The 14952-nt window shown below is 44.5% G+C and overlaps 1 protein-coding gene across 2 annotated transcripts in view; it reads right to left on the reverse strand.

The window, feature by feature from the left end:
• Positions 1–14952, reverse strand: part of RARB (retinoic acid receptor beta) — a 172918-nt gene that overhangs the window by 88154 nt on the left and 69812 nt on the right. For both annotated transcript variants that reach the window (XM_041734113.1, XM_041734112.1), the window contains exon 3: positions 14405–14546. In XM_041734113.1, the coding sequence (XP_041590047.1) occupies positions 14405–14516 (112 nt within the window). In that variant the 5' untranslated portion in view covers positions 14517–14546. The remainder of the gene's footprint in view (positions 1–14404; positions 14547–14952) is intronic.

Genomic DNA, 14952 nt, shown 5'->3' on the forward strand with positions numbered 1-14952 from the left:
TGATTAGTTTTTTTCCTTTATATGGGAATAGAATTATAAAGAATGCTCTCTCTCACTCTGAGTTCTTTTATTCAACATTATGTCTAGGAGATTCATCCATGCTGCTGCCCTTGGCTATTGTGAATAAGCTGCTGTGGACATTCTTGTATCTATCTTTTGGTGGGCCTATGCACTCGTTTCTTTTGAAGATGTTCCCAGGACTAGAATTACTGAGCCACACTCATGTTTAGCTTTAGGAGATACCACCAAACTCTGGCTCGATTTATACTTCCACCAGCCACATTCGAGAGTTCCAGTCACTTCACATCTCGCCAACACTTGGTGTTGCCAGTCCTTTTAATGTCAGACTTTCGGGTGGAGTAAAGCACCACATTTTAATTTCATGGACATAATTCTGTTATTCAGGAACACAGAGCTACATAAAAGGCATTATTTTTAAAAAACGAAATGGGGCTTTGCATTCTGTAGACCTGGATCCCATCATCATCATGGGGAATGTGGGGAAAGCCATCTCTAAGGTTTGCTCGGCCCCAGGAGGCAGGAGGAAGTCCTGATGTCTCTCTTCCAGAAATAACTCACTGGGCCACATCCACTGGGGGGGGGGGGGGGGTGGAGGGAGGAGTACATTCTGAGCCTGCATATTTTCACATTTCTGAGAGCTCAGAGTCCAAGGGCACCTCAGCCAAGTTTCCATTTAGTCTAAAATTGCTCAAGCGTTGTCCCGACACTTCTAGGACACAAAGTGGGAATCCTTCACTCATTACATTTTGCACTTGATTCCCTTCCTGTCCTCATTAAATCCCCTGAGTTGACAGAGTTTACTAGACGCAACTTTCATCTTTCCTTTTGGCAGAGCCATATCATATGACCGGATCCTAAGCGGGTCCATTTTGAAATGCCAGTGGAATTCCTTCGTGCTATTTTAAAACAGATTTAACCAATGTTGCTGAACCAAGACACTGTTTTATAAGCCTGACCACGTAATGTCATAAAACACCCCGCCCCCTAAAAAGACGAGAAAAACGGGGGACGTGCATTCTCCAACACCCAAAAGGAACATTTCTGTCCTAAAATTATTCTGAAAGGAAGGCAATCAGAAATTTTTGGAAGTCGTGTAGGTACTTCACGTCAGTGAGATGAAATGCTGGAACGATCAAGAGTAAAGTTGGGACCAAAACATTCTTTCTCGTGAGGAAACGGGGTGCTGGCGCTCCTCGGCCCTGGTGCTAAAAACACGCCTGTCTCCGTTAACCTAGTTCATCGGATAATTGCTCAACTCTTTGTTTGCTGGCTTTAAGGGGAGACAGATGAGAGAAATAACCTAACTGTGAGAGTTAATATTTTTCGATGGCAGGGGGAGAAGAAAGTGGTTTAAGTGCTCAATACCACTCCGGGAAGAGCAAATGCACACCGTACCCTGTGCACGGATTTATTGAGCAACGTAGGCAGCCGCGCTCCGGGGAACTGCTGTCACTGGGACAAGGTACTTACAGGGCCACGTTCATCGCCCGGAACACAGGGACTGCGGGGAAATTTCGGGTTGCTATTTTCACGGAGACATTTGTTTCCAAACAAAGGGCCCTCTGCCAGCTATTTCAGAGGCACTTGCATATTTATTCACTCAGCTCTGTGCTGGGGATTGTCTTTGGGCACGGGGGTTTTATCAATGTCTATTTAAAGCAGAATGAAAAATAGCTCAAGATGGAAACATAGAATATTTCCAGCCCAGAATGTGAGATGCCGCCTTTTCTTAGGGCGCTGGTATCTGGTTTCTCCCTCTCTCCGTCTCTGAAATTGCCACCTGTCTCACAATCTTTGGCGTGTCCTCGTTTAATTGCTGCTGTTTTGTTTTCAGTGGCACGTAAAATAACAGTGCGCCTTAACAAATTATAGATTCGATGAACTATCGTGTGTATGTGTGTACGGTTTTGAGAGCGAGCAAATCTTCCCCGTCAGGACCGATTTACAAGCTCCATCTGGCTGTGTCCACCACGAACCAGACGACGGTGAGACTCCTTGTCATGCAAGGGATTATATGCTAGAAATCGTATGGTGCAAGTTTCGGGAAGGACGCAAAAGGGAAAAGAGAAAAACAAGCTCATTATGTCAGTGGGACTGGATCTAAATCTCTAACTCTTGGAAAGATCAGACGAAAGTTCCCAAATTCAGATTTCTACTCCTCAATTGCTCTTTACCTCCAGTTCATTCCAGAAATATCTATCAGGGGGCATCTGAGTGGTTCAGTGGTTGAGTATCTGCCTTTGGCTCAGAGTGTGATCCCGGGGTCCTGGGATCGAGTCCCGTATCAGGCTCCCTGCAGGGAGGCTGCTTCTCCCTCTGCCTCTGTCTCTGCTTCTCTGTTTCTCTCATGAATAAATAAAATATATATATAAAAAAAGAAATATCTATTAGGTACAAGGCACTGGGCTTTCAGTTGAGGATTCAGATAGGAAGGAGACTCTGTGCCTGCCCTCAAAATGCTCACAATGAGTGTAGAGAACACCTGTGTATGTTTTCTTTCTTTTACACACACACACACACACACACACACACACTCCTACCTCCCTCCTGGACTCCAAAGCAAGTCTGACTTTCAAAGTCACCCAATAGAGGTGTTACACTGGAACATGTCACACTGCTGAGAGGTGAGGGTGACCCACACCTCTTATTAGAGAAATGTGGGTGCATACTTAGGAAAAAGGTGGCTTGAAAAGGAAAAGGAAGATGAGTGGGAGGGCAAGCTGGGGATGGGCATCACAGGCAGAAAGAGCAGCACACACACCCTGAGACTGCCTCACACGACAGGCATGCTGAGTAGTCAGCAGTGACTAGTTCGGGGTGGGGTGGGGGTCATTTTGGGGAACATGACAGAAGGTCAGTGTCCTGGGCAGGCTGGGGCAGGCTGAGCCAGCTGTGCAGGGCCCTGCCCATGCTGCTACACTTGGAATGGATGCTGTAAGTGATGAAGGGCCATGAATCCCAGCATGGGATTATTTGGCTCAGAGATGACATTTTGCTTTGTGGGTGTTAGGTCTGAGCCCCAAGGATACATGTCAAATTTAAGAGTACCTTTTGTTTTGAGTAAATGGACCACTGGACCAGAAGGAGCATCAGCTGTTCCGTATAGTCACTAAAGACTACACTGATGATCAAACAGGCTGATTTTTGGAGGCCAGAATGGATCATTAGCATAGCAGGGTGAAGAGTAACAAGAGCTAACACTTAGCTAAGAAATGTCTTTAGTTCCTCCCATAAATTAATTCATTTACTCTTTACAATAGCCATATGATGTAGGTACTATTTTAAAAAAAAGATGTTATTTATTTTATTTGAGAGAGAGTGCAAACAGGGCAGATGCAGAAGGAGAGGGAGAAGGAGACTCCCCGCTGAGAAAGGACCACCCCCACCCCCCCCCCACCCCCCGCCACCGCTCCCCAGGACACGGGGACCATGACCTGAGCCCAAGGCAAATACTTAACTGGCTAGGCCACCCAGGCAGTCCATGAGGTAGGTACTATTATCATCTTGGTGTCACAGACAAGAAACCAGCGGCACAGAGATGCTAAGTAACCTATCGGAGATCACACAGAGTAACATGAGTGGTGGGCTGGGATCAGAATCTAGACTGTCCCTCAAGTCTGTGCTTTAAGCCACAATACTACCCTGCTGCTCTGAGGAAGGGGGAGTGAGAGATGCAACTTGAAATCTCCCCTGTTCCTCATATTCCCTCCACCAGGTACACCTGATCCTTGAAATCCCACCAAGACAGATCCACCCCTTTACTGACCCTCTGTTACATCAGGAGAGGAGAGGAGATAGACCAAGCCTAGAGGATCCCAGAAAAGTAAGATCCCAGAAAAGTAAGCTGTCAATCCCCAAGCTGTCCTCAGCTCAGAGGCCTGAGTAAACCAAAGGCAGGTCAGTGAGCAGCTGACCAACAACTGAAGCACTACACAGAGCTCTGGAGGGGGCTGAGGTTCCCCCGGAATCTCCTCTAATCTTGCCAAGATATAGGGGCACCTGACCAACTAACATATAAAACCAACTTCTGTGCTTTCTGTACTCCCTTCATGATCTTTCACACACAGGCCCCTATACTCTTAGGATTTCTATCTAAATTGATTTCTTAAAAAATATTTTATTCATCTATTCACAAGAGACACACAGAGAGAGGCAGAGACATGGGCAGAGGGAGAAGCAGGGTCCCTGTGGGGACATGGGATTCCGTCCCAGGATCCCAGGATCACAATCTGAGCCAAAGGCAGACGCTCAGCCACTGAGCCACCCAAGTGTCCCAAAATTGATTCTCTTTTTTTTGGCTTAAATAAAATTTACTGAATTTTATATTACTACTATAAAGGTAAAAGCAGTATTGTTTGACATCAATAGGAGTGAAGAGTAAAAAAATAAATGGGGTTCTCAAGTTGACTGCCTCAATAAAGTTTTACTGGAATAAAGCCACGCTCTCTCATGAAGCGTTCATGCTGCAACAGGAGGGTCAAGCAGTTGCAACAGACACTGAATGGCCTGTGAGGCTTAAAATAAGTGCTGTCTGGCCACGTCAGAAAGTTTGCACATCTCTGAAATGAATAGAACTTAGTCCTAACTAGGTCCAGTTGCCTGCCTGCCCTCTGTAAAAAAGAGGGAGTAGCCAAGGTTTAAGAGGTATTAATTAAGGATGGACTGGCATCAAACTGAGATCTTCTCATTAGCAATATAAAGACTGAATGAATATTGAAAAGGGAATGACGTTATCACGCTCTGAGTTGAGATTGTTGCTTGCTAAGTTTAGGACTCCCCCAATTTAGATTTCATAGGCTTTGTGCAGAACTTATTCTGGGAAAAATACCATACTGAACTTGTACATATTTGACATTAAATCATACACCGTAGAAGATGTGATTAGGGCGCAAAAATGGGTGAAGATACTGAAACTGTGTAGCATTAAATTCACACGGGACCCATGTCTTTAGAGAAGCAAAGAGTAGTTGAAAAGCTCACAGAAACTAGAATGAGGACCCAGGGCTTAGGGCTGGCAGCGTGCCGGCAGGCAGGTCGCTTGGCCTCTCTGGACGTCGGGACCCCTGGGATCCAAGTACTATTCCTGATCCACCTGCCACGTAGGATGACTCGAAGTCTTGGGAGACTCTGCTGTTGGTAAAGCACTTGGTGACCACTGACTGCCATATTACCACCCATGTCCTCTGCAGCCTTCCTGCCACATGACTGACTGCTAGAGCAGCACCAGGGAACAGGACAGGGTAAGATTTGGTTGGGAGGAGGGAGATGGACTTGGGGAAGGTGGGCCTCAGAGTCCCAAATAAAAGCTGGGGAGAGATGGAAGGTACCATAAGGATAAACAAAGGAGGAAGTGGGGAGTGAAAAAGACTTAGCCTCCTTGGTGAGCAGGTGCCAAGTGGATGTTGCCCGGGACACCCCAATGGCCTCACCCTGAGCTGACTGATGCTGGGAGGGGCCCAGGAGTCCTCTCTAATACCCCAGTTCGGCTTTCCCCATGGAGTTGGGTTCCATGATACCAGGATCCCATCCCATTCTCTGATTACACATGTCCCAGCATCTCCGGGCAAATGAGCCATCTGCCCCCCAGTTTACAGCAGCCGAGGAAGGCAGATATTTCTTTTAGAAACGAAGCCTGCAAGCTTTATTTTTAAGGCTGTGACATAATATTTGGGGCTATAGGTGTACGCTGTGGTGTTATAAACAATTCAAACCCAGTAGAGCCTCTGCCTTTCACTTTTCTCCTGAAGGAGGAGCCGGGCTGTGCAGTTATTTATATAAAAAGCAGCTGTGGGAGCATTGAGGTGAGCAAAGGATGGAGCCCATGTCACCAACCAGAGGAAGAACCCGAGAGAACAGCTATCATCATTTAGCAGCTACTGGGTGCCAATCAGGGTGCTAAAGGCATCACCCTCATGAGGTCCGATGCACAAAACAATCCAGCAAGGCTGATCTACTGGCCTACATTAGCTCCTTCCACTTGAAACAAAATCACAGGCAGCCAGAGGGCAAGGTCAGATTTGAACCCAGCTCAGGCTCACTTCGAAGCCCTCTGTTCCTTTGCTCTGCTCTGTCCTATCGTGTCATGGAAATTTCTCCTTTTTCTGAGGTGAGAATGTGCTGAGCGTCCCTTATTCTAGGAGACAGGCTGCAGGGAGAAATGTGTTAGTAAAGCTGAAGGAATTTTAATACTTCCTCTGCAGTCTGAGTGTTAATGGGCCTGAAGTCCCACAGTGGCATTGACATCACCGGGCTGCCAGTGCCCAAACGGAATTGGGTTTTTTTTAATCTCCCGAACAGATGCAGGAAAACATTAACATTTGGCAAGTGGAAAGGGACAGCAGATTTTTACTTTCCAGCTTCCGTGACATTTTTAGATACAAAAATATAAAGTTTCCAGCCTTTCATTGACTTTTGGGGGGCTCTTTGAGGAACTTGTGTGTGGCGGGGCAAAAAAGAGAGGTGCAGGGTTAATGCTGACTCTGTTGAGCAGAACAAAACGATCCCACTGAACCCTGGGAACACAGTAACAGGCTGGGACGCAATATGGGGACAAAGGCAGAAATAAACTAAAATTAGAAAGACATTAAATGCCTGATGATGATTTTTATGTAATTTCCCAAGTACACAGGGCAACCCACAGTGTGAATTTCCTCATTCTAAAGCCACAGAAATCCAGCCATAGAACCAATGAGCACATAGGTAGAATTTGTGCATCAACAGAGGTGATTTTAACTGAGGTTAAGTGCCTTTAATCCAAAAGGTTTGTTTTAATGTAAGTTTAACAGTAAAGGGAAAACACAGAACAACAGAAGCCTCTCGTGGAGGTATCAAAGCATCCATGCAAAGCACTTTCCTTCTACCCAATCGACCCACGAGGGCGTTCATGTCCAAAGTATAAATCAGAATTTGGAGACTTTATAAAAAGCTATTTTTTGCTTTTATTTTTAAGAGATTTTATGTATTTATTCATGAGAGACACACACAGAGAGACAGGCAGGAACATACGAAGAGGGAGAAGCAGGCTCCTTGCAGGGAGCCCGATGCGGAACTCAGTCCCAGGACCCCAGGAACACCACCTGAGCCGAAGGCAGATGGTCAATCACTGAGCCACCCAGGTGACCCTAAAAAGTTTTTAAGCTCAATATGCCCTAAATAAGAAGGTGTCAATGAGTACTTAGGGGTTCCTAAATTCAGATTATTCAATTGCTTTATTCTACAAATAGACTTATGCAACTGTCATAGGGGGGAAAATGCTGTGATAAGCTAAGCAGCTAAGCAGCATTCTCAAACAAAATCCAAGACAACTTTGGCCCACCACTCAAAAGCATGGCCCACATAAACATAAGCTCAAAGGCAATATGAAGATGTTCCTTTGTGAATCAGTGGCCAATGGTTTTCAGAAAGAAAAGAAATAGCATGGAGGGTGGCAGGCACAGTAATCTCCAGTGTTTCTGTCACAGACGTGAGGCGAGGGCATCTCATCTGGAAGGCCAGAAGCCCAGGGAATCTGGGCAAATGTCAGAGGCATCCAGAGTCCACTACTTCCCTTTTATCATGGTACATGAGTTTTGATTCTGTTCTCCTTTTTATCTTTCATTTTCCTATTGGCCTCCTGACCCCAGGGTCTAGCCCATCCTTGGATCCCCCTTCTTGTCAGCAAGCAAACTGATGGCCTGGAACTGGCTCAGTGAGTCCCAAATCCCACCACTTGTCCATGCTAGCCTCTCCCCCCCTCCCTTTTTTTTTTTTTTTTTTTTAGATTCATTCTTTTTAATACCATCCTAAAACTCCAGCATGGCCAGCATGGCCTCTGGGCTCAGTAGCCCATGAAGGAGAGGCCCCAATACCCCTAAGGCAGGTCACTGCAAGAAGGCACTCATGAGGGGGGCTTTGAGGCCCTCCTCTATTTCTTCATATAAAACTGGAGGAGGGAGGAGCCCCGAGGCAGAGGGAGGTGGGGGAGGCAGGCCTGTTCCTCCCAGCCTGTGGATTGAGGGAAAGGCAGGGAGGAAGCCAGGAGCAGAAACTGCTAAGTCGGGGGCCTTCCCTCACACACATCCCCCATCTTCCTCCTCTCAAGTCGACTGCCCAGCCCAGGGAGAGGGAAGGCCCCACGTCCAAGTCACACACAGTTGTACAAGATGCCCACTCAGCTCAACCATTTTCAAGAGAAAATCCACTAGAAGATCTCGGGTCCTCCAGAGGGGAGAGAACTGGGCAAGAGGAAGCTGATTGGAGAAACACTGTTGGCTAAACAGGATTAAAAGCAACAGTTTTCACATCATGCTCAGGCTGTCCGCCAATATTACTGTTCCCATTACATTGAGAGAAAACACACCTTGTTCCTGGGCTCGCAGCAGGTAGGTGAATGTCTGAGAGATGAATACCAAGCATAACCAGAATAATTTTTTGCGTCTGACAACTTATCAGAAGTAAAGCTGGGGAGATGTCGGATTTGGTTGCCTTTTAAAAACAGCCACTTTCGGGGGCACCCATCTGGCTCAGTTTGTGGAGCATTCGACTCCTGATCTCAGGGTCATGATTTCAAGTCCCTCATTAGGGGCAGAGCCGGCTTACACTTTAAATAAAATAAATAGCTACCGTTAACCCTGTGACCAATCCAACATCACTGGGCAAAGCATCTGCTAACCTCAGAGCTACAAAGGTGAGGAGGACATGACGCTTTTGCCTTAACCTGTAGGAATTCATAATTGAGCCAGGGAGCCTCACCGGTGTGTGAAGAATCACACTGTAAGAAGTCTACAGTTCATGGAGGGATATTCGAAGTGCTAGAGGAATATAAGGAAGAACAAATGAAGTAGAGTGTAGGGCTGGGGTTCATTTGCTTCCCAGAGCAAATGACTTTTCTGCCAGTTGCTGGGGCTCATCTGAAGGAGGAGGCAGAAACTCAATTCCAGGGCACAGCCCCTACAAAACATGGAGTTGCAAGGTTCGTGGGTCAGCATGGCCCAGTGTGGCTGGAAGCTGGGATGTCTCTTGGTAGGAGGGAACAGGTGGCAGTGGGAGGTGAGCCGAGCATGAGATCACAGAGCAGCCTTAAGTGGCCTACCTGACCACTGGGTGAGCCCCCTACCGCAGAAGTAGGCAAAGTATGGCCTCGAGCCAAACCTAGCCCTCCGCTTGTTTTTGTAAATAAAGTTTTATTGGAACACAGTCTTTGTGTATGTACTTTCTTGGCTCCTTCTGGGATATGGTGACAGAACAGAGATCACACAGCCCACAAGACCAAAAATACTTGCTATTTGACCCTTTTAAGAAAGTTTGCCAATCCCTGGCTTATGGATTTGAACTATTCATTTGGACTTCTGTAACAGACCCAAATGCACACGGTCAGGCTTTATGTACTCCTACGGTCTCTAAGTGGCATCGTTTTAAATCTTCTCTTTCCCCATCATGGACAATTAGTGGTTTATCTGTATCATAAGCTTGTCCTGACATGTCTTTCACAATCCCAAATTTTATGTCTTCCTTTATTCTCTTTTTTATTTCTTATTTTAGGGCCACATACTTTCCTTTGCTGACATCGTTTCAAGCCTCCCACCCCACCAGCAGAAGCTCATCACTCAACTTTGAGTCACTTTGCTTCCTTTGCCTCCTCCCTAAGTTCTTCATAAATTTTTGTACCACTTTTAGAATGCTGCTGAAAATTGATTTTTTTCACTTGCTGCTACCGCTTTCAAATCCCATGCTTTGACAAATAGCTATTCCTCTGCAAAAAGGCTCCCCTAGTTTTACAAAGCCCTTGGAAAATACACGGTATACCCACCAGCATTTACAGAACAGAAACGTGAAGAAATAATCATGCTTTTCTGATCCGCCACACTAAAGGATTTCTTTTACGAGGTAATCCCCTTATACATTTTAAACCAAATTTGAGCTATAAAAATTAAATTTACACATGATTTTCTAGGGGGTACATCTCTCATATACAATAAGCAGTGCAAGTACTGTTTAATTAACCACTTGCAATAGCGTCAAGAAGGGAAGTCAGAGTTTTAAAAGCTGCTCTTTATGGCATATAGTGTATATTACTACTGGGATCCAAATCCCCACACTGCCCTTACTAATTGTGTTACCCTAAATTAATCAACCTCTCTGTACCTAAGCTTCCACATCTGCCCCAAAAAAGGGGAAGAAAGGGTTTATTTTTAATTTATTTATTTATTTATTTTTTAAATGTAGTCATACAGAGAGAGAGAGAGAGAGAGGCAGAGACACAGGCAGAGGGAGAAGCAGGCTCCATGCACCGGGAGCCTGACGTGGGATTCGATCCCGGGTCTCCAGGATCGCGCCCTGGGCCAAAGGCAGGCGCCAAACCGCTGCGCCACCCAGGGATCCCGGAAGAAAGGGTTTATAACTGATCTGTCTCATAGGGTTATTGTTAGGATTGAATGGGATAAAGTATTAAAACTAGTTAAGCAGTGCCTGGCACATAGAAAACACGGAGCCTATGTTAGCTACTACTATCCTAGGATTCTTAGGTGTCTTCCTTCCCTTCAACAGCATGAAGAATAAGCAAGAGCACCATGGGGACTGACAGGGCTTTGTGAACATGGAGTGTTTCTACCTTCTGTCTTTCTGATTCCCTACCTAGGAATGCTGTCCTCCCACACTCCGGGCCCCCTGGCTCAGGTGGGGTCAAACTCCATCCCCTGGCTCCAGGGACTGGCACATGATCCAGATCTAGCCAATCACAGTGGTCTAACACCCCCAGCCTCCCCGAGGCCAGGTAGTTATAAGGGGCGTGTAACTCCAGTTAAGCCAATGAGAACCAGTTCCCTGACACCAATGGGATGATGGGGATCCAAGATTCTCTTTTTGTCAGGTAGACTCTCAGCCACAGTGGTTGGTGGTATCTTTACACTTAGCCATTTATAAAATCTTCCTGGACACCAAACCAACACAGTAAAAAACAGCTGTGGGACAGAAAGGTGAGACATGCCCCCCTGAAAAGGAACGCAAGCCCATGCACACAGGTGTGTTATTCTGGACTGTCCAGTTACCTGCACTGATGTTTAAAGCTTATGCCAAGTTTGAGCTGAGTTCTCAGAGTTCACTTGCATCCAAAAATTCTGACACATACTAATGAATCCTTATGACCCATACAGGCACTGAATGCAAATCTTGCTGATTTTGGTACTGCAGAGAAAGCATGGAGAGAAAAGGCAAGACCTGAACGGTAATCTTGCTTCTGTCTTTAGCCAGTTGGTGATTGCTGGGAAAACCGTTTCATCTTTCTGGGTCCCAGTGTGCTTGTGTGTCAAGTGAGAGAGGTGAGTGAAAATCAATCTCGAAGATCTTTTTTCAGTTCTAACATTCTATGAGTCTCTATTATGCCTGGATTCGTTTCAGTTGTGAATACCGTGGTATAATTGGTTACTGATTCTCATATTTTCCTGCTTATTTGGGTTTCACCTTAAAAAATACCCTATTAGACCCTCAGTCTCTATATTCCAAGTGTTTATTCCTTCCCCTTCAACTCCCTTCTAAGGAAAATATATTTATTTTTGTATACTTGGGCATAATGATCCCATTTTCTTCTCATTTCTATATTTTTAAATCTAATTAAGGTGATAAGTTCCTTGAGGGTTGAAACCAGAATTTTCCTGTGGGTGTAAACATTATTTTTTTTTTAATTGGCAACCAAGCTGCCAGTTTTTACAGAGCAGCAGGATATGGGTTTTAAGTAATGTAAGCAGGAAATGGGTCTCCAGCCCACACAAAATAAATGCAAAAGTACTGATTTACCCCGAGTCCACATCTGGCTTACTCATTTATAATTTCAGCCTAGACTAAAATTCTCCCACAGAACTGCAGTATGACATCCATGTCTACAGAATGTCAGACCAAAAATGGAGTGTCAGGGGATTGCTCTGTGAGTGTCACTTAGACATATAAAAAATCCAGTTATTTCAGGGGAATGTCATGCTGTTCTCTTCAATGGTGGTGTTGGGGGCCTAAGCTAAGTAAATATTAGCTCTGTATCTTCACATTCATTGATTTTAAGTAATTTAATAGCTCTAAAGTTTGGAGGGATCGAAGACAACTGGTTGAACTGTGGTCAGTTGACCCAACATCCACAGATAGAACTTTCTAGAAGAAAAAAAAAACCCTCCTAGGAGAGATGGTAGGATGCTTGCCTGTCCAATGACCCAGTCCATTTTTGTTCATCAGGACCCTAAATATGATCAAGCTCCAACCTCAACTGCTTTAATGAGCATCTCTTGGCAAATATAACAAAATTAGCTGGAGGCAGAGGTTTTAGGGTCGGTTGGTTTAGCAATTCAAGAATGACATTCAGGGCCTTATTTATCTATTTTTCCACCCTTCCATCCATAGTGTCTGCTTTGTCCTAGAGGTGACTTCCCCTGGAGTGGGAGGCTAGCTATTAGGGGCACTTCGAGCTACTTGTTTCCCTGTTCACACGCATCAAGAATTGTCTCAATATCCTAAGCATGAGTCTTTTGTTCTGTTTGGGTAATTTTATTAGGATAAAATTTCCAAATTTGCTCAAAAGTTACAAGAATAGTACAAAGAACCCCTTTACATGCTTCATCTAATTCACAATTCTTAGTACGTAATAATATACAACAGTATATTACAATGCTATAATCTATAGTCCATATTCCGATTTCACTCACTGTTCCAATTATGTCCTTTATAGTTTTTTTCCCTCTGACCCCAGGATCAAATCTGGATTATGCATTGCATGTAACTGGCATGTCTCTTTTAATCTGGAACAGTCTTTCAGTCTGCCTTTGCCATGTACTCTTGGCATTTTTGAAGGGCACTAAGGCTTGTTTTTTTTTGTTTTTTGTTTTTTTTAAATTGGGTTATTTGCTTTCTTCTTGAGTTTTCAGAGGTTAGTATATTCTAGATACAAGTCCTGAGTCAGATGTGCAATTTGTAAATACTTTCTCCTACTGTGTGCCTTGTCTTTTCATTCATTTTGTAGTAGAGCAGACATTTCCTATTTTGATGAAGTTTAATTTATCTTTTATTCTTTTGTGGATCATAAGCCTGAGTTTCATTCTCATTGGACTGGCCTAGATTATAGATTCACACCATGAACCAGTAACATGACAGGCTGGGACACAGAAAAGGATGCTCGGCTTGAGTCAACTGAATAATTCCCAATCCTGCTGTTTCTCCTCAAGTATAGAAATCCAAGGAGGGGCAGACGGAGAGAGTGAAAGAATCTCAAGTAGACTCCTTGCTGAGCACAGAGCCTAATGCAGGGCTCCACCTCACAACCCTGAGATCACGACCTGAGCCGAAATCAAAAGTCGGATGCTAAACCGACTGAGCCATCTAGGCACCCCAGTACCTGGTTTTTTGTCCCATATTCTTAGAGGGCAGGGGCCATGTCTCAGGCATCTCCAGCGTCCCCTCACACCACTAGCCCAGGACCTCACTAACAGTCTTCCTTCACCAAATCCCCAAGTAATGGGATGAATGGAGAAGCAGCAACCACATGAAGCACTTCACCTGGCAAACAACGCTATGTCTTCCTTAGGCCTGCCTTAGTCAAGCCATTTGCCTGTCACTTTCTTGTCCTCTCTAACTGAAAGCACCAAAGGGAGAAATATAAGTAGTGAAATTTTTTTGTAGTGTATATACTATCTGTATTAACTGATATATATTTCAAGTCCCCATTATCCCAGGTTTATGGACCACTAATTATTTACTAAAATGTTCTCTTTTGCATTAAAAAAATGTGAATTATTTGGAAGAGGGGGTGGCTGGGAGGAAAAAAAAAAACTAAATCAAGTTTGGAAAATTGCCAATGCACCAAGTTTCTAAGTATTTCTTCCACAACAGAAGTTTTATGCCCGCTTCTGTCTGAAAAAGGGCTAAATATTCACACCTATCATCTCATCTTGTTCTTGTATAAGTACCACGCGCTAATCAATTGTGCTATTAGAGCTCCTCATCTTCTTCTCGTCGATACAGGCAATACTTTTTGTTCGCACTGTCAGGATAGGGAAATGGAGTCTCTAAGTGACTTTGTGGTATGTTTGAGCGACCAGTGGCTCTGAAACACACAGTGAGCGAGTACTGCTCTGGAATACAAATCTGCCAGCCACAACACACAGCTCCTGCCTTTTCCCCAACAGCCACTCAAGTTTTATCTGAAAATCCCCACAGGTTCCCCAACAGCCACTCAAAGTTTTATCTGAAAATCCCCACAGGTATTCTGTTGTCCTACTACCTCTGTTTACACTTAGCCTTGGCAATATATCTTCAGTGTCATGTCTGAATTCCACGTAATGTGTCCTCCACAACTTGATTTTGGAAGCTGAGTAAATCATATTTATAGATAAGGCAAAGACAGAAAAAAAGTTTTTGAGACTCCACTTACATTCTTTGGACATTCCCACTTCAAAGCACTTCTGGAGTCGACAGTACTGGCATCGATTCCTGGTGACTTTATTAATAACACAGTTCTTATCTCGGTGACAAGTGTAAATCATGTTCTTCTGAATACTTCTGCGGAAAAACCCCTGCAGGCAAGTGAGAAGATGAGAAAACTAAGTAAAACTACCAAGTTTCATGAGAAATCAAAACCGGCCTTATCAATGCATTGATTGCTTGGTCTGAGTAATGAAGTGATGGCAGTAGAAAAGTTCACTTATTTAAGCCTTAAAAATCTTTGTGAGATATTAATAGTCAGCTCTCCCTTTGTTTCAAATCAGAAAGCCCCTTTTAATCAAAACTACACATGACCATTATCATCTTGCCGAAGGAAAATGAACACGAAGCTGATTCACTCCGAAAACATAATGCGGAGCTGGGTTCCCTCCAAACAGGCTTAGCTTCATAAGCAGCTAGAACAATTTTTTTTAAAAAGAGAGGGGGAGAGAGAACAATTTCAGGTGAGCCCACTCCCGAGAAACTGGATACGAGAAG

Source organism: Vulpes lagopus, chromosome 19 (assembly GCF_018345385.1).
Source record: "Vulpes lagopus strain Blue_001 chromosome 19, ASM1834538v1, whole genome shotgun sequence".
NCBI lineage: Eukaryota > Metazoa > Chordata > Mammalia > Carnivora > Canidae > Vulpes > Vulpes lagopus.